This window comes from Planococcus citri, chromosome 1, assembly GCF_950023065.1.
Source record: "Planococcus citri chromosome 1, ihPlaCitr1.1, whole genome shotgun sequence".
Taxonomy (NCBI): Eukaryota; Metazoa; Arthropoda; class Insecta; order Hemiptera; family Pseudococcidae; genus Planococcus; species Planococcus citri.
The window spans coordinates 34755692-34775264 of record NC_088677.1 but is presented as its reverse complement, the minus strand read 5'-3'; the positions used below and the strand labels follow the sequence as shown (position 1 = coordinate 34775264).

The 19573-nt window shown below is 32.3% G+C and overlaps 6 protein-coding genes across 6 annotated transcripts; 2 read left to right on the top strand and 4 right to left on the bottom strand.

Annotated features, from left to right (window-relative positions):
- Positions 1-22: 22 nt before the first annotated feature.
- Positions 23-5071, bottom strand: LOC135831618 (alpha-tocopherol transfer protein-like). Its single transcript, XM_065344236.1, has 12 exons — positions 4436-5071; positions 4064-4262; positions 3787-3923; positions 3603-3668; positions 2543-3512; positions 2143-2354; positions 1897-2000; positions 1311-1464; positions 1015-1208; positions 787-897; positions 277-427; positions 23-177 (listed from the first exon to the last, which is right to left on the bottom strand). The coding sequence occupies exons 6-12, from the start codon at positions 2312-2314 to the stop codon at positions 128-130; spliced, it is 936 nt and encodes a 311-aa protein (XP_065200308.1). The 5' UTR covers positions 2315-2354; positions 2543-3512; positions 3603-3668; positions 3787-3923; positions 4064-4262; positions 4436-5071; the 3' UTR covers positions 23-127.
- On the bottom strand, positions 3775-4552 carry LOC135834620 (E3 ubiquitin-protein ligase CHIP-like). Its single transcript, XM_065348561.1, has 3 exons — positions 4436-4552; positions 4064-4262; positions 3775-3923 (listed from the first exon to the last, which is right to left on the bottom strand). The coding sequence occupies exons 1-3, from the start codon at positions 4550-4552 to the stop codon at positions 3775-3777; spliced, it is 465 nt and encodes a 154-aa protein (XP_065204633.1).
- Positions 5072-5215: 144 nt separating the features above from the next.
- ND-42 (NADH dehydrogenase (ubiquinone) subunit ND-42) lies at positions 5216-7195 on the bottom strand. Its single transcript, XM_065344231.1, has 6 exons — positions 6439-7195; positions 6178-6264; positions 5894-6104; positions 5654-5818; positions 5459-5579; positions 5216-5384 (listed from the first exon to the last, which is right to left on the bottom strand). Exons 1-6 carry the CDS (start codon positions 6974-6976, stop codon positions 5283-5285), a joined length of 1224 nt encoding a protein of 407 aa, XP_065200303.1. The 5' UTR covers positions 6977-7195; the 3' UTR covers positions 5216-5282.
- A 132-nt stretch (positions 7196-7327) lies between these two features.
- Positions 7328-9000, top strand: Prosbeta1 (proteasome beta1 subunit). Its single transcript, XM_065344241.1, has 6 exons — positions 7328-7453; positions 7772-7932; positions 8027-8094; positions 8163-8294; positions 8371-8500; positions 8576-9000. Exons 2-6 carry the CDS (start codon positions 7864-7866, stop codon positions 8843-8845), a joined length of 669 nt encoding a protein of 222 aa, XP_065200313.1. The 5' UTR covers positions 7328-7453; positions 7772-7863; the 3' UTR covers positions 8846-9000.
- Positions 9001-9609: 609 nt separating this feature from the next.
- LOC135831614 (protein HIRA) lies at positions 9610-14586 on the top strand. Its single transcript, XM_065344230.1, has 18 exons — positions 9610-10052; positions 10231-10293; positions 10370-10480; positions 10559-10660; positions 10745-10924; positions 10998-11158; positions 11229-11393; positions 11463-11744; positions 11825-12096; positions 12163-12354; positions 12431-12683; positions 12758-12872; positions 12994-13257; positions 13344-13443; positions 13512-13637; positions 13714-13877; positions 13962-14044; positions 14133-14586. Exons 1-18 carry the CDS (start codon positions 10016-10018, stop codon positions 14253-14255), a joined length of 2793 nt encoding a protein of 930 aa, XP_065200302.1. The 5' UTR covers positions 9610-10015; the 3' UTR covers positions 14256-14586.
- LOC135831620 (alpha-tocopherol transfer protein-like) lies at positions 14578-19532 on the bottom strand. Its single transcript, XM_065344240.1, has 8 exons — positions 19289-19532; positions 16572-16713; positions 15973-16064; positions 15714-15870; positions 15398-15591; positions 15186-15296; positions 14946-15096; positions 14578-14854 (listed from the first exon to the last, which is right to left on the bottom strand). Exons 2-8 carry the CDS (start codon positions 16699-16701, stop codon positions 14829-14831), a joined length of 861 nt encoding a protein of 286 aa, XP_065200312.1. The 5' UTR covers positions 16702-16713; positions 19289-19532; the 3' UTR covers positions 14578-14828.
- Between the last annotated feature and the right edge of the window lie 41 nt (positions 19533-19573).

Here is a 19573-nt window from a genome sequence, read left to right as displayed (position 1 = left end):
ATTGTAACGAAATGAACAGATATTGTGTCGGTAATACATAAAAATTTATTCAACTTCTATAAAAACATTGAATTTTATTTTACTAAAATACATAATTATCGCATCATAAATATCTTCAAGTAGGTAATTATTTTTTTGAATCATCTTTCTTTGACTTGAAACCATATTTGCTCGTTTCTAAAAACATAAAAAACAAAACAAAGACAAATAAAATTACTTACCTATCACTTAGATACGTATTATATTTGAATACTTTTCAATAAAATTTGAACTTACTGATATATCGTTCATTGTACTGACAGAAGAAGTTCCATTGTGTTAATCCCTCATCCGTGGAAACATTCATCATACCTCCGAATTGAACAGGGAGGTATTTTGGATCGATATGGTTTTGTAGAGAGGTTTGATTATTTCCATGCAAATGAATCTAAATTCAATTAAATTCTTTTAAAACTCTGATTTTTACCGTTGTCAAGTAGAGTACACAAGTCTTGGAAAAACTGTCTAGGATTGACGCAAAATCCATAAAATTTAGCTGTGTTGATTGATTAATATAGTTTTTTTTAGATCATTTTTTAAACAATGAATTCGGTACAAAAAAATCTTTTAAGAAAGTCATCATCTTGATTAGCAGAGAAATTTTGAGTTCTGATAAACAAAAACAGAAGAGAATTCGAAAATACGTCACGTAAAATTTCAAAAGTTCAACTTCATTTTTAAAATTTTGTCGAATTTTTGAAATTTTGAATTTAGTTGCTAAAAAGCATCAATGCCTATTGTACTTACCCTCTTCCTAAGTTTTTCTTTCATAAATGGCTTGAAAATTGCAAATGCTACATTGAACATTCTTGATTGTTTAACAATATGTACTGCTTTCAGTCTCAAAGGCATTGAATCCTGAAAAGTTTTATATTTTTTGTTTCAATGAAGAAGAATAATATGTATCTTCTAGTTAGAAAATGTGTATACCTACATATGTGAAAATGACAGTTCAAAACAGTCGTAGGTAGTTACCTGAATCCAGTCGAGTAGCATTTTCGCAAAATTAGGAGAAAATTGCAGAACATGTTGGTAACTCATTCCCTCCAAGTCAACAATCAACACAGCTCCAGATATCTGAGTCCTTGGTTCCAACATTGCGCCCTCGATCAAAAGCATTATTCCTCTGATTATTTCTACCAAAGAGCACTGATTCGGTTTCCATTTACCTAAGTATTTACGAAAAATGAAATTAAAAGGTACACATGCTTCGTCAAATACCTACTTCCAATCAAATGAAAATCTTTCAATCTCAAATCGGCGATACTTGCTTCCCAATTGTAGGATTAAAACTCGACGGCCATGTTGATCTCGTTGAGGAGAAATCGTGAGCAAATTATTTTGAAATACGTTTTTTTCATTGATGGGGATTATATCGGCGAAATAATTCGGGTATTTTATTCTGCAGTGAAATAAATATTTTATCTGAAAAAAAATGCGCGCGAAAAAGATGAATGAGTTATTTAAGTTGCCTATATAGCCACATTTAAGGCGTTATATAATTGTCTGGTCGTTAGAGGCCGATAAGCCTGGAATGCAAGATAGGAGGAGGGTAGAGCGGGAATTCACTCGTAAGAAGGTACTTATTCCAAATTCGTGAAATCTTTAGCCTACAAGTATTTTGCCTGATAATAGTTGATCGCTTATTAAAATGAGCCTTACTATAATGAAATTAGTAGTCGAGTACTTTTAGGAAAAATAATAGATTTACAGTCGCAGAAATTTAAAATTCAACCCACCCCTCTCCTCTCCTCTCCCTTCCGTTTTACAATGTCTAAATATTTCTCAAAAAATAAATGATTAAGAAAAAGAATAAACAAGCACCTAGGTAGGTACCCAACTAAATAACAAACTTACTTTTTCTAGACTACTGCGAACGTGAAATTTACAAATTCTCAAATAAGCGCACAAATACGAATCTATATGTTCGTCGTCCAATTGAACATCAATACTTGAATCTTCTATAAAAAAATTATTGATAAAATTACAAATTGGTTTTTGAAATTATAATAAATAATGAGAGAAGTCTCCGCAGCCTCATGCAAGCGATTATTAATTTTTAATTTTAAAAAAATAATAAAAATATATTTTTTATGTACCTACCTGCAAGTAAACGTTTTAGTTCTTCAATGGCATTTTTTTTCACTTCGGGAGTTTCTCTCAATTCTTCTGCTGCTTTTTGCTTGTAAAAACTTTCAAGGTTATCATCTTTTTCAAATTTTAGATAGTAATCTCCCATTTTAATAGCATCTTCCAAACAATTTGGGTCTTCCATCTTGGGAAATTTAGATGAATGTAAAGTACGAGTATTTGCACTAAAAATTAAGCATGATTTTCGAAATTATTGCAGCGTACCATATCACACATTAAATTATATCACAAATAAAAATTTACAATAGGTATAGGTGTAAATTTGATTTTTATTAAAAATTTGCAAATTGCGAAAAAATGTTAGTGTGTTATTAATCTATGCGATTTAAAATAATAAACGTATGCATCTTACCTTCTTTTCAATATGCTTTCACCTGTTGTTGTCAGTAGGGTTCAAGTTCAGCAAATTAACTGAGACAAATGAACCTATTAATAATACTTTTCCATTGGATTCGTGTTTTGTTTACATGTGTACAAATATGTAGTTTTCTAAACTACATTATTAACACAAACTAAATAAAAATATGTTATAACTATTTCGTCACGTATGAATGACGAATGTGTTTTAATTGCATTGAAAAACTGTCAACCTTAAATAAAACGCGTACACAATTATAAAAGTGAAATGATAATCTAGGGAAGCAACCTTGAAGGGTAGGTTTATTGTAATAGTAATAGTTAAAAACTTGTTTGGACTAGTTTGTATTGATGACTGATTCCTATTTTTCAATGAGTGATGCATTTTTTATCCAAATTCTAGAACATGATTAACATGAGGTCGTTTGGCGAAGAAAAAAAATTATAAAAATTCCATTAGTGATAATTACAGAAAAATTTCAATGTGTCAGATACTTATGTCTGATCTCCTCCCATCGTAACATCATTTGAGAACCATTGGTGTACATGCACCTCATCTTACCTATTCCTAAGTAATAATCAAAATTCAACAGCGTAAAATTTATTAGGTAGGTAGTTTAAAATCTTAATGGTAAAAAAATCTATGTATTGTAAGTAACACTTTTCTTCACTTCAACAATTTTAGATTGCACTTGAGATTACAAGTACATAAATAATTATAAAGGTAACGTAAATGCAAAGATCTTGACAATAAAACAAAAAATATGATTAGCCATGCCAAGTACAATAAATGCCATTTCATATAACTATCAAAATGCATACATACAACCGGAATAAAGTCTCGAAATACCTACAATACCTAAGCGTGGCTGAAAATCCAAGTAGGTATGCATAAATATTTTTTAAACGTGGTACGTTTCATCTGCGCTTGAAAAAATAGAGCCACACTTGCTCAAGCAGCCATCCTGTAAATATCATCAGAAACAGTGTAAGAAAAATCGTCAGAACATGGGAAAAATATTTTGAAAGTAAGTATGATCAAGGTAGGTACCAACTTTTCTGAATTTTAATCTCACTACTCTGTCCTCCTTTCTTTCTCCGTTTCTATTTACTTGGCTCGACTGCAAAAAAAAAAAAAAAAAAAAAACATAGGTAGGTAGGTAACATATTATAAGTTTCACATAAAAAGCGGAATTTTTAAATCGAACTATGCTGGATTTTAGAATTTTAGAAACTGACCCTGGTTGAGAACCCTACAACGACGATCGGTTTCTTGCCTTGAGAGGCTCGTCTTTTATTTATTGCTGATTCGACTTGTTTACAAGTATCATTATTTTTGAAAGACACTTGGTTTTGCTCCATGGCAGCAAAATAACCTGCAATAATGTATGTACGAGTATGAACTACATATCATCTATTGATATTAACATTAAATGTGAGAATAGGTATACAACATTATTATATGAGCTAACTCGAATATGGAAATGGAAACAAAGTATCCGATTGCAGTACATACCTCTTAATATGTTTTTGATAGCTTCATCATAACGTTGTAATTCTAATAAAGCTAAACCTAAGAAATGGTAACCTTCAGCATGATTTGAATCTAAACCTATAGCATTCCGACAGTCGTGACAAGCAGATTCCCAACGCTGTAACTTCAAATAACATTGCGCCCTGTTAGTGAAATATGCAGGAACCGATGGATTCCTCACCTGTAATTTATAATTTTTTCGTTCAACATAAATGCGCTAAAATTAAAGATGGTCACTTTTTTGGATTAAAAACCTTGAGGTTATTTCACTTTGAATATAATTAAAATTTTCCACTAAAGCACTACCTATGTATATAATCATTAATCTAAATAAAAATAATACGAAAAACTTACAATCGCTTTATTGAAGTAATTTATTGCTTCGTCATATTTTCCTGAATTGAGGAATTGAAGTCCTCGGTCATTTAATTCATTACCCGATGAAATGGTACTATTATGGTATTCATTCATTTTCAATATTTTCGTACTTGTTAAACGAGCGTTTTTCAAAACGAAACTCAACTGATCACAATAATAATAATATCGAAACATCAGAATACACACTAGTTTCGAATTTTGGAACGATGACAGAAAAATAGCAAATATTTCACTTGAAACATGACATCATTTTCTATAATTACATTTTCCAGCTGTTCGTGATTACATATCTTACCCAATAGAAATTCTGAGAAAGAACTAAGATTTCATCAACAAAACAATACTCGAACGTAAATAATCAGCTCAAAAGTAGCCTATTTCTAATTATTGACTGGCCATGATTCTAGAATATATTTTACTGTTAATATTTCTTTACCAGTGACAGTACCTAAACCTCGCGTAAGTAGACAGCACTGAAATAATACTTTTCATAAGCAATTTGTCATATTTTTTACTTTCAGAAATGGATCAAAAAGCTTAGTCTTACTGAAACACGTTTCTTTTTAATATTATTAAGTTACTTTTGATAACAAATTGATGAACTTGCTCGCCTAAATTAGAATTTTACAATTTTTTATTCTGGCTCATTCATTGTTTCCGAAGATTACGTTTACGAGAATTCCACCTTGTTCAAAATTCGTCAGTAATAGCGATCTTCGTGACTTCAGTATTTTGATAATATCAAATTAAATAGAATAGGCAAATTTAATTATTTATGACATAGAAATTCATTAACAAGACAACTTTTTAACAACATATGACATTATAATGTCGGCCCCTCGGGGAATCTTTCATCAACTTTCAACATGATATTTTTATCTCCTCGTTTTGGATTGAATCCTCTAGCATATTCCATTCCCGGAGCCTGTAATTCGAAATGAAATTTACAAAAATTTGTTCACCAATAATTATACATTAAGTGATACAAAAATATCTTACGCTCTTCCAAATTTGCTGATACGCATCCCATTCAGATTCATTGGCAAACAATTCCGGCGTATCGTACGAAATAAAATTCATTTGCGAGAAAATTCTACACCGACCAGTATTTCTTGTATACCTATAAGGAAAAAATAATTTAAATCTTTTCTGTTCTCCACACACAAAGATCAGCACTTCAAGTAGGTCACTAACTGAAGTCTATGCCAATCCTGCCACCACTCGTCTTTTCTCCAGTCAGCATATTTGGGATCTCTACTATGTCTTTCCGAATCGAAATCAATGTTTTCAATATCCTCGATGATATTGTCAACATCTTCCTCTTCCGAAAAATCTGCCATTAATACGGATCCGGGTACACTAAGAAAATTACTTTGGTTAGCGCATATTTCTATCACAATTTTAAAATACGGGTTTTATGTAAAATAAGCTTACTCGGCTTCACGAAGATACTTTTCTTTGCTAATTTTCTCCAAACTTTGCAAAAACTCGGGAGTAAGAGCCTTTGAATTGACTTCATAGTCAGCGCCTCTAGTCTTGATGTTTTCGATTGTTTTATTCACAGGAACATCCAGATATACTATCAGATGAGGTCTGTACAGATTATGTATAGACTGTCTTACTACTTCGTAGTAGTAATTGCGAACTGCAATAAAAGTCGGAAAATGAAATTTCAGCATAAAAGTAGTATCAAGTTATATGTATTGTATTATTCTAACTTTGAGGTGATATATATCCGCACTGGAACATAGCCTCGGCCCAAACGAAATCACTAAATGGACTTCCTACAGTGACTACTCCTTCTCCTGAAACATATAAAAATACATCAGTCGTTTTTTTTTTTACTAGCGTCAGTTCATAACAAATGCGAGATTTACTTAAAACATCAATAAATTGTCTTACAATATGTATAGTGATAAAACAAGAAAAAAAAGACGTAATATACTATAATTATTCCGGATGTTTTATGTAAGACATACCTGTGTTGAGAATATGGCGTAAAGCATTCAAATGATTAACGAATCTATGTTTATACATGCAAAGTTGAAAAGTAGCGGCATTTGGATGAGTAGGATCCAAATTGAATTTCTTTTCGTCGAAAGATCGTAGCGATTCTGGCAACTTTGGATCTAAATTACGCATATCATATCCATAAGCGTTGATGTAATCAATATCCATTGTCGGCGGAGGCATGTATAGAATTCCAAAAGCTTCGGCGATTTTTTTGGCTACTTCACGCTTTCCAGAATTAATCGGACCTTCCACTATGATTAATTTGGTGTTTTCATCGAAACGAGCCAGGGTTAAATCCATCATTACGTGGATAGGAGTAAGTGTTTTATCTTGGTACGGCCACGGAGCTGGTTTCTTTTTGTCTTCTTTATACGGTAAGGTGATCATGGTACGAGTAGCATTCTTCCTGAAGTTTGAACAAGCGAGCTGCAACTTCGCTTGTTTGGACAAATTCGAGCGCAAGCTACCGACAAATATGCAAGAAATACCTGATAATTTCAACATTGTAATTGAATGATGATTTCTCCTCAATATTCAGTCAAGTTACGCGCACCACGGAAATAGGATTTGTTCTCTAATGAAAAAGATCGACTTACATCATTTATAAATTCATTTCTTAAGCAAGAGTAACTCGTAAATTGATAAAATTGGAACGAAATCCTGTTCAAAAATTTGAGAGAGAAAATCCGAAAATCGAAATCTTCAGTTTCTTATCATAAATGCCCTTCGTTGTTCTTTCACAGAATTTTTCAAAAATTCTTCAAAGTTCAAATCAAAATAAACACATCTCACAACTTGAATTGAGAATTTAACATGTTATTTGGTACGTTTTGCTTCACCTTAAAGGTGCTTTTACAAATTTTAAAAATACATACACATACATACAAAGCGTAATACTCGCGGAGCCAAAAAATTATCACGAAAAAAATTGCAAACAGTGATGTTGTGATTTTCATAAGTTTTCAAAATTTCAAAAATCTTGTTCCTTTCTTTGAGTATATAATATACATGATATGGAGGGCAGCATTCAGCATCTGGTTCAGTAAAAGAACCTATGATAGCGATTTTGATAAATGATAAATGTAAGCGATGAATTGAAGTTCAAATGTTTAAAAATGTTCAAGGGAAGGCTTATAACTTCTTGGGTACTCATTAAACTATTTTTTACTTTAAAAAATTGTCTCTAAGGTCCAAAATGAGTTGGGTTCTTTTACTGAACCAAGTCGAGCGCGCTCTACAGAATCCTCCACGGAACCTGCTTTATTAGCCCTCCATATCATGTATATTATATACTCAAAGGTTCCTTTCTGCCATCAAATTTTGAATAATTGTTCGTTTTTCGAAAAGATTCTTTTTATAATCAAGAAGATTTCATAGACTATACCGTCACAATGGCTTCAATTGGTTTCGATATGGTTTCAAGTGCCCCGGATTGGCTCTCAGCAGAACATTCTACCGGCGTAAGTTTTATCCCATATAAAACTGTATTAATATGTATTTTGATACGAAATCTCTCACTCTCTCTAATAATTTCATTTTCTATTGTCCTTTCAGACCACTATTATGGCTGCTGAATTTAATGGTGGTGTTGTTATCGGAGCCGATTCGCGAACAACTACTGGGTAAGTCTTAAGTACCCTTTATGTACTTGACAAAATGTTGGTTTCATTCTGTTTTTTGTGAACCCTAGATCATACATTGCTAATCGTGTTACCGACAAGCTGACTCGAGTTACAGACTACATCTACTGCTGTCGTTCTGGTTCTGCTGCTGATACGCAAGCTATAGCAGATATAGTAAATTATCACTTAGAATTCCAGAGGTATGACAATGCAATAATTCGTGAATCGCGTTGATGTGTGTTTTATACTTGAACTTTTATAATTTTGTCTATTCAGAATGGAAATGAATGAAGAACCTTTAGTAGAGACAGCTGCTAAAATATTTCAAGAAATGGTGTACAATTATAGATCCAGTCTGTTGGCAGGTTTGATTGTTGCAGGATGGGACCGACGCAAAGGTGGTCAGGTAAGTCTTTCAAATTTCAATTACACACGTCTTCATACTAGTATCATGTTACCTAACGTTGCACAATTTTTTCAGGTTTATTGTGTTCCTGTCGGAGGAATGCGAGTTCGAGAAAAAGTTGCTATTGGCGGATCCGGTAGTGGATACATCTACGGTTTTGTTGATTCCAATTATAAAGAAAATATGGAAAAGGAAGCATGCGTCAAATTTGTCGCTAAAGCCGTGTCTTTGGCCATGGACAGAGATGGTTCCAGTGGAGGTGTAGTTCGTATTGGTATCATCGATGGTACATCGCCCAAAGTAGAGAGAAGAGTATACACTGAAGATCAGTTTTCCTCCTTGTAATTTTTGCTGATGTGATGCATTACGTGTAAATTTTTTTTCAACTGTTATATCTGTGAAGGTCTTGGAAGAGTTATTTCTATATTTACCTATCGTCTGTATTTTTTCTCGGTATGATTAAAAAAATATACATTTTGATAATTTACTCTCATTACTTACCTGGTGTTTTTTTATTGCGAAGATTTTGCAGGTGTGAATGTGTAAGTTCGAGTTTTCTTTACTGTGTAGCATTATTTGTGAATTGTGATAGAAATTTGAACAAGTCTTTTCAATTCAGGATAAATAATAACTTACGGAAAATCGGAAACAAACTTGAGTGTAGTATCGATCTCTCGTTAGATGGGAATGTTTTCATTTAGCATTTTCCAATATTTATGGTGTCTTTCAAATTAGAAATGACCACGAATTTTGGATTTTTGGTGTCAGCAATATGCTTCACTTCAATGCTTTTCAATGTGCAGCTCCAGAATTATCGAGAAAAATGTTCGGTCAGTGGGTGAAACATATCAGTTCTCAGTTCGCAACACTTTCATGCTCTCGGTCTCAAAATTCAAAAAAATGTGCAGAAAGTTGAAATTTTAATTTTATTGCTCTTTCAAATATACCTGAAGACTACTTGAGTAAGTAGTACGTGCACGTACTTTTCTGATGAAGGTCTTTTCAAAAATGGAATTCATTGAATTCAAATTCAAAAATATTTTATTCAACTTTCTAGATCATGACATACGATAGTTTTATTTAATTATGTCAAGTCTCTAACCTAACACCAGTAACACCTGTTTTTCTTTTCTCATTCTAAAATATGTGCAAGTCCAACGAATACGAACGAAGACGCACGAATTGTTACGAAATAACCTTCTCAACGTGTGTAACATTAGACTCATCCCCTACAGATAAGTTTGTTTTGCAAAAAATTGAATTGAAAGTTCGGTAAAAAGTTATCAACTTATTAGATTTTTGAATTAAATTCAAGTTGTTCCAGAGATCCGATCAATTAATGTATTATTTCTATTCTTTTGAATTCATTCTTGCTCGTAAAGAAAAGAGAGCTGATGTGAAAAACTTTCGGAATTTTCCTTTTTATTTTGTTGCTCAAGTTTATTTGCAATCGTGTTGTGCTATCGATATAGCTTTTTGTGAAATTTCCGGTTAAATTTGGATAGCCTTTTCAAGATGCAAGTCTTAAAACCTCACTGGATCTCTCATGATGGTAAGAATTGAAATTATAATTCAAAACAACAATCTATTAACATGAACTTTTACATAGAAAGTTTAGAAAAAAAACACCCACCAATCGCCATAAATTTACCGCGGTTTTAATACTTCATTTTAAATCTGCTGATTTAAGCAGAATGAACGTCGAACTAATCAATATAAATTTGTTTTAGGGTTACCCATATTTTGTATAGATATTCATCCAGATAATTCTCGATTTGTTACCGGTGGCCAAGGTATGTAATGAGCATGTTTTGTGTGTAAAATGAATGAAATGAGATTCTAATACAAATATTCGATTTTTATTTTTAGGAACTGATTCGGGAAGAGTTGTTATCTGGAATTTTGATACGGTGCTCAATGAAGATGCCGAATTCGATGAAAACATTCCAAAAATGTTGTGTCAAATTGATAGTCATTTAGGTAGTTGGTTCGAAACTGTATTAATTTCGACCGAATCGTGTACCTAAGTTATTTACTCCAATTTTTATTCATTTTCAGCTTGTGTAAATTGTGTACGGTGGAGTAATTCGGGGAAATATTTCGCTTCTGGCGGCGATGATAAACTCATCATGATTTGGTCATTCGCCAAGTATCCTCAAGGTATGTATTCAAGACACGTAACCTTATAAAAATGATTGCAAGAATTTCCTAAAGAACCTATTATAACAAATATATTTATTTCAGGTAACAATGCTGTATTTAGCTCCAAAGGAAAAGTCAACGTGGAAACATGGAGATGTACTTCTACCCTAAGAGGTCATTCCGGCGATGTGCTTGATATGGCATGGTCACCTCAGGACGTATGGCTTGCGACTGCTTCCGTGGATAACACTATTATAATTTGGGATGCAGCAAAATTTCCTGGTAGTTATTTTTCCTCACGGAGAATGGATGAATTTGTTTGAAACGAATTACTCACCATGGGTTTTATTTTCAGAAATTGTTGCTATCCTAAAAGGTCATAGTGGATTAGTGAAAGGAGTCACTTGGGATCCTATCGGAAAGTATTTATCATCTCAATCAGAAGATAAATCATTAAGAATTTGGCGTACTGTAGATTGGCAAACTGAAGTTGTGATTACAGAACCATTTGAAAATGTTGGTGGAAAATAATATAACAGTTAGTTCATATTAGTGCTCGAATAACGAATAATTTTCACCTTTGTAGTGCGGAACTACAGTAGCTTTGCGACATGACTGGTCACCCGATGGGCAATATCTAGTCACCGCTCATGCAATGAATAATGCAGGCCCGACTTCGAGAATTGTTGAACGAGATGGATGGAAATATGATAAAGACTATGTTGGTCACAGAAAGGCTGTCAATTGTGTTGTAAGTTTAATTTTTTTAGTTCTATTTTTCAGAAATTAGTTTCGATTACTAACGTTATTTATATTTTAGCGATTTAGCAGCAATATTGTCCAACGACGTACAAAAAAGTCCAGCAAAGATCTGCAAATGTGCGTTTGTGCTCTTGGTTCTAGAGATAATAGTGTCTCGATATGGTTAACTGGTTTTCTTAGACCAGTTGTCGTGATGGAAAATTTATTTTCCGGCCCTGTACTGGATTTATCGTGGTCTTCGATCGGTCACAATCTATTAGCTTGTTCTTTTGATGGTACAGTCGCACTTCTCAAATTCACTGAGAATGAAATTGGCAAGACGTTGTCTAAGCAGCAAAAAGTAAATGATTTTTTTATTTTTATTTTTCTGCTATAATTTTTACATAATGAAGAATAATCTTGATTCTATTCGTTTCGAAGGATATGCTGTATGAAAAAGTGTACGGTACCTCAACCGTAGGATACCGCCATTCGAATGCTCAGATTATTGAAAACCCAGTTCTGGAAAAATTACCGGAAGAAGCTGAAAAATCAGCATCGGAAACTATTCTTCTGAATGAAAATGAACAGAAAGTAAATCTCACGCCCACCAAAGTTCCTTTACCTGTAAACAACAAGCAAATAGAAACTAGAACTTCCGATGGACGAAGGAGAATAACTCCTATTTTTGTCGCTCCGGCGCCAGATATAGGGTAAGAATTTAATTTAAAAGCTGAGGATGAATTTTCATTTTGCATTAATTTGTCACATTCGTACAGGGAAAGTCCTACACCTTTCAAAGCCAATTCAGCGTCAGCACCTTTTTCAAGCTCTAGTGAAGAAAGAAGTAAAATTGTAATCGAGAAGAGGGAAGACGTAATTGTTCAGCCTAATGTCAGTACGAACTGTAGCGGTGTTGCAAATGTAGTCGAGAATGAAATTATTGATCCCAAGATTATCAGTCAAACTGAGTAAGGCATATAAGCTTGTATGTATATAATGACTTAAATCTCTAGTAATCTTGACTCGTGCATTTTTGTTTCCTAGAGCAACGTCTGTAGCTCCAAGCACGACAACTTCTGCCGTTTCTAGTACAGTTATGAATCATAAATCGTGGAAGCGTTCTTTAGAATCTTCGTTGAACGTTGTTGCTGCCAAACAGCCTCGTTTTTCTGATGTCGTGCAAGTGCAGGATAATCAGATGAACGATAAAAAATTACCTATAATGGCTGCCGGTGATATAAGCCAAAAGAACATAGTTCTGCCACCTATGAGGATGGATAAAAAAGCAGCGATAACGGTTCGCGTTTTGAGTTATTTAAATTTTATGTAATCGTTTGAACGAAAAACGAATTGATTATTCGTTTTTCGCAGGTTCCTGATAATAGACGAGCATTGTTGATCAACGAATCTCATCCTGGTATTAGAGGTACAATTGCGAGAATTAAATTGACTTCGAAAGAATCGGATCTCTGGGAAAATGTTTTTGGTAAGTATTTGTGTTTTTCGTTGGTTATTGTCGGGCAAAAAATTAAAGAAATAGAAGAAATTGACGAAATACGCACAATATCTCACTTGATCTGAAATAACGATATGACTTTTGGTTACAGGTTCCTTAATCATTGGTTGTGTTGCTAATCGTGAAGTTATTGTGATTGCGTTAGAGAATAGAAATTTATTCATTTTAGAAACAAACAGTGGCAAGCACGTTCTTCCTCCTCTTGTACTATCGGCAAGAGCAAGTCATCTATTACTGACCGATAAGTATTTATTGTGTATTACATGCACAGGTTTACTCAGTTTATGGGATATTGATAAATTGAAAGTAATTGTATCCGAAAAATCGCTCTCATCCATATTACGCTCAACACAAGGTATAGTGGCCTTGATGCATTTTTCTTCTTTTTTAATAATCTTTTTATAAAATTATTTATACAATGGCGAATATTTCCAATTTCAGAAATATTCGTAAACAAAAGTTTCATTTCGGAACACGGAGTACCAATGCTCGCCCTTTCCAATGGAAAATCATACATGTACTCGGTCGATTTGGACTCATGGTAAGTTAGGAAGAAAAATTACAATGATGTAATTCTCATTTCCTTATTTAAATGTTTTACATTTTCAGGTTACAATTAGGAGATAACACCGACACCGTCGTATCAAATTCTATGCAAAAAATGAGACAGAACGTTTTACGTTCGACAGATCGGGCCGAATCACGTTTCCCGTTACATTCTTTGCAAACTCAAAGGTCGCTACTTGCACATTCGCGTGATTATTTTTAACAATTATTTGCATTAATTTGAATCTTTGCACTCTTGTTATAGTCTGAGTTTCAACAACAGTTCGAGATTACTACAAAACACCGATATCAACGTTTTATGCACGTACACCTTTTTAGAACAACAAATAAGCGCAGCTTTGGCATTGAAATCAGCCACAGAATTTAAGCATTGGTTGTTGACATTGGTGCAGTTTTTACTCAATCAAGGTAAATTGAAAATTGGTCGTTTTTTCCTCAATACTCGTAATTTACTTTTGATTTAGACTAACTTATCGAATTTTTTATTCTAAGGCGAATCAAGACGGTTACGATTGATTTGCGAAGAATTATTAGGCCCATGTCACGAACACGCTAAAGATCCGGGAAATATTTTAGTACGTCTCAATTTTAATACTCATTAACTTGAAGTAAAAAACCATTGAATTGAAATAAAAAATGCAATTTTATTTTTTCATGTTTCAGGGTTTACCAAAACGTCAACTTCTAAAAGATGTTTTAGCAGAGATAAGCAATAGTGTTCACGCTCAGAGGCTGTATACTGAATTTAGTGACCAGTTGAGTGCCCTAGAAGAAGAAGGCATGTGAATTACGGCGCGCTTAGCGATTTTAAAGACTGATAATTTTTAAAATTTAATTAATAGTCGTTCATTATTGGTCGAAAAATCTGCATTATAAATTATGTTGTTTGTATTTTTGTATTTTTATTTTTTAATTATTTTGTTAATGAAAAAAAAAACGCTTGCATACTCCAAATTTCGCTAAAACATTCTTGTTTGATTTCTTATTTTACATTTTGTTACCTTTTTACGAATTTGATCTGGTAGGTTTACTTATCTTGTAGAAGTTTGACTTCTTTTGTGTGTGAATAATTGTATCAGCGTTTTACTTCTCTCGAATAAATAATTGATTTGTTGAATTATTGTTTCGCTTTGTATGTATCTTGAGGAATGTTTGAATATTTATATCACATGCTTACTCTACATATTTATACAATGATATTGCCTTCCAGTAATCGGAGACATGAAAGTAATAAGAATAATAATATAAGTATAGATTTCGTAAAAATCATAAAAGAGTTACTGTCTTTTAAAAATATCCATCAAAAGTGATCGTTGATGTTACAAATCGAAAGACGTGACGTGAAATTAGTATTTTTCACTATATATAACCATATGACTGCCATTCTGAAACACAAGTAGGTATCGAGTTTTGAAATAATAATTTTAAATGATTAATTTTTATCGTAAGTAGGTAGGTACTGAAAATAATGAATACCTTTGACTGTCTCATCGTGCTGAGCAAATATGGCAAACCATTCAGCACTACCGTAGTCAATTTCGCCTTTTTCACCACCATAAACTCTTGGTAAACACTGCGGATCAATGTGTTTGTGTAACGATTTCATATCTTTACCGTGGAAAAATATCTAACAAGCAAAATAACTTCATTAGAAAATCAGTACTCATTGGCAATGCATTTTATACGAATAATGTGAATGTATTAAATTAATCTTACTCTTTTGCTAAGTTTTTCTTCGATTAAAGGTTTAAATAATTGCCAGATCATTTTGAATAGCATAGGCTGGAAGACGATGTGTATCGCCTTTAATCTAATAGGCATAGCTTTCTGTAAATTAACCGCGAGTCGTTTAATAAAAGGGAATTTTAATAATTCTATCGGTAGGTAGCTATTTTGTATCATTATCTGTAATTTGAAGTTTCGCATACTTGTATAAAAGTCAAAAGTCTAAAAGCAAACGTAGGGGTGAAAGCTCTAGCTTGTTTGAATCCCAAATTATTGAAATCCATAATGATAACAGCTCCATGAACTTGAGTCATAGGTTCCATCATAGCTCCGAAATGAATTAAATACAACACCCGAAAGAAATGATCAGTGTCTAATGTTGAAGGATTCCATGCATCTGTTGACGAATGAAATTATGTAGGTACTATTTGTAAACTAAACTAAATAAGTAGGTAATAATTTTGAAAATAGTCTATTCAAGGTTTTTAGGTTTAGGTAAACTTTTATTAATAGGTTTACCTCCAATATTCATGGTCAAAATTCTTCTTCTGTGTTGATCCCGATCGACCAATACATTCAGTACTTTGGTGTTTAAAAATGCATCCTTTTCAGCCAACGGTGAGACACCTTTCAGTATATCTGCTTGACTTTTTCGAAAATCGGCGATTCTTTTCAACTAAAAAAATTACATGAAAATAACAGTTCAATGTTGAATAGCTGAATCTATTTATCTAAAAATCTGTCACAGAATCGTATACAAAGATATTGGTATGCTCACCAGATCATATGCACTCTTGGCGTAGAACTTTGTAGGCCTCAAAAACATTATCAAAAAATCATCGCTTGTATCGAAACGGAGCGTTGTGTCAGCTGAAAGAAACATCAAAAGACCTCAAGTAAAATATTTGCGAATAAATACCTACGTAAGTTTGTGATTTTAATTTTTGACAATAAAATCAATCAATTTATTTTGTCGTAGAAGGATCAAGTGCCATAATTTCCAGTGATTTCAATGTGATTGCAAGAATTTCAACATAAAGAAATTCATTCTTTTGTCTTTTTATGCAATAACGTGAATAGGTACATACAAGGATAGGATTTTGTGCTGGGAAGTAAATGTAAAAGGATAAAACAACAGCTACCTAGGTACTTAATTGTTTTGAAAACAAATGGTTTTCGATATCAACAACTGTCAATATATGCTTACACGCATTGAAAAGATAATACGTGAAGAGTTTTCTCTCATTAGCGAGAATAAATAAGATAACAGAATAAACATAAAGCTGTGTTTCTACATGTATACCTACTCAAGATAAGAGATACAATGTCAAAATTTGAAAAAAAATTGATTATGTAGGTATATGAATAGGTACCCACCTGCCAATAATTCTTTGAGCTCAGCAAGAGATTGTTGTACTTGTTCTGGAGTTTCACGTAATTCTTTTTCGGCAACTTCTAAACTTCTAGCATCCAAAGGCCCTTGTTCAAGTCCAACTTTTCCAGCCATTCTGTTTCAGTTCTAATAAAAATAAAATAATCATACAAGTTTTAAAAAATCTTATTGGTAGGTAACTAAGATAACTATGCGCTGACTAGAATAGATCATCATTTAACCATTCAAATTTACAAAAAAAATAATGGTGAAGTCAAAAGTCTTAAGGAACGATTAATATTGAAGTTTTTGGTAGCATAACCGAAAATATTTACGATCCAAAAAACTAAAAAAGAGGCTATTCCCTCGCATATTGTTGAGCCAGTTCCAAAACTAATACATGTCATCAGCAAAAATTTTCTGATAGATCGGAGTCCTTTTTTCAAATACCTACTAGTAATTTGTTAAAAAAGGCCCTGGAAAAAAGTTATGTAATTTTTGTTGTCTCCCCTCTCCCTTCTATCACAATCTTTCAGCTGAACGATACTAAAAGTAAAGTTATGCGAAATGAGGTTGTATAGAAATTTTTAAAATTCAATATCGTTCTGCCACAAAAAATGTTGAGGAGGAACGGGGTTATACCAGGCCTATGCCAAATGCAGTGCTTTTGAAACTACCTATCTCTTTGCGAAATTAATTTCTGTGCACTTTTCTTATATGTTTATTAGAAAATGTGTTTCTTGTTCTATTTCATCGATATTAGAAGGCACTCGAAAATTTGTTTAGTGAAGTATAATTTTTAAAAAAATCATGTGGAGCTATTCATGTGCTTATAAAATTAGGAAATGGCAGGCAAATCAACACATGATAAATTAAACCATTTTTCAAAAAATACAAATTTACTTACCAAAGCAGCAAAGCACAATAATCGCTGATTTTATGTATTATGCAATAAAATTAAATGAGATGAACTGACTCTATGCCGGTTATATTAAAATTTAAAGAATATTTTTTTGAAAGTATTGAAATGACTTTGAAATTGTCGATAAGTTAGAAGTCTTATACATGACCTAATTATAATTGAGAATTTTTACAAAGTTGCAATGATAAAAAATATTCGTTAGGCTCTACAATAATTCAAAAAATCCATATCAGTTTTCTCGTTAATTTTCCATATTAAACACCCGTATAATAAAGATACTGTTGGTAGGTAGGAAGGTACCTAATTATTGTTCGTAGGTACGCTCTTTTTTTAAATATCATTTTTAAAATTGCGAATAAGTATGTTTTGCAAGTTTCCGCTTCTGCTAAAAAATAAATGAAGTAGGTATCGGAGCACTTGGTCATTTATTTTATATTTCTTCATAAGTATCCACATTGGATCTTTGACCAAACTATGGCCAAAGAAAGGGTTCATAGTTTATTTGTTTCTTGGGTAAGATTAGATGGCTGATTCATTATGATCACTAATCATTCCTAGATAAGTCGTGAACGATTATTCGCTTCAAAAATAATACGTATAATGAAACAAAGAAAAATTACGTTAACTGATAAGATATGTAAGGTATATGACCACGTACCTATTTGATGTGCATAAGAACAAAAAAATAAACACAAAAAAATAATATTTTACAAAGATGGGTGATCCGATGTTAAATTGATATTATACCTATTCAATATTAATCGATATACCTAAGTAGTTTATGTAGAGGTACCTGCTCGGTACATGATACATACAATTTCAGAAGTTAAACCGATTAAAAATTAAAAACACCGAAAACTGAGAAAATTCTTCTATCAAAATTCGAAATTTTGTTTCAAAAAAGCACGTCAGCTGTTCAAGAAATACAGTAAACGATTGAAACTATCCATTATAGAAGATTTCCTCCGCATTTTATAATCAATTTTTCCCCCCTAATGAAAACTATAGCCTGTGTTGTTTGCAATTTTTAAATTTTGTGTTTCATTATAATTTATGGAAACAATCGGTTTCAATAAAAATCATATACATAAAGGTACATCAATTTTTACAAGTAATTATGGTACTAGGGGTTATCGAGATTTCTTCTTTAAGTTTAATATTTTTACCATTATTGTTGAATAGGATTGTTTAAAATAGATGTTTCAGAAGAGATTAGCTATGAAATATGCGAGTATTTTTGATCAAGTGTGAAATTCTTGGTAAAAATATATATTTGCGAATAAAATATTATCTTAATTGATTTGAAAATACTGTAGCCTAGTATTATAATATCGATAGTGATGTTTCGTGGTTTATGCCTATTAGGTACCTACTTTACCTCTTTACAAAAATAATGAGTTGAATCATCTTATATCTATTTAATAATTAATCTTTCAAAACTTTCCATACGGTTTTTTCCAAAAAAAAAGTGCATTCTGCAGGTAAGGTATCATTTATTTAATTAAATTAATTTTTTTTTCATTTATATAAATTCATTTTACTTTTGAGCAGTACCAATTTTTTAAAATCACATTCACATCATTTGATTTTTTAATTTTATTTGAAAATTCATCTTTTAATTTTATCAAAATCAAAAGCAATTCAACCTTTCAAATGATGCTTGTACGTTCACTTTTCTTCAAAATTGTATCAAACCAAGCATTTATCTTAACATAAGCAGTAAAAATGACGAAAAAATTAATTTCTTTCGCTTTTGTAAATTAATCACACGAATGAAAATCTAAAATCAGAATATCTTACCTGTATACTCGTTGAAGAAGGAACACAAAAAATTAAAAAAAATAGAAAGATCACTTGATGTAGCGGAAAATTTTACAAAAACCTTTGATACGTTCAAAAATTGTCTTCCCGGGTGTTTAGATGATCGTCTATAATGACATCAATAAGTCGAATGACTTCTCCTTTAAATATATAAATAATTTAAAATAAGAACTGCTATCGGATTTCTGGTTCTGATAATTACACCGTTGTAGTATTACAATCAAACAATTTGTGGCAACATCATTATATATTTCGCGGGAGAAA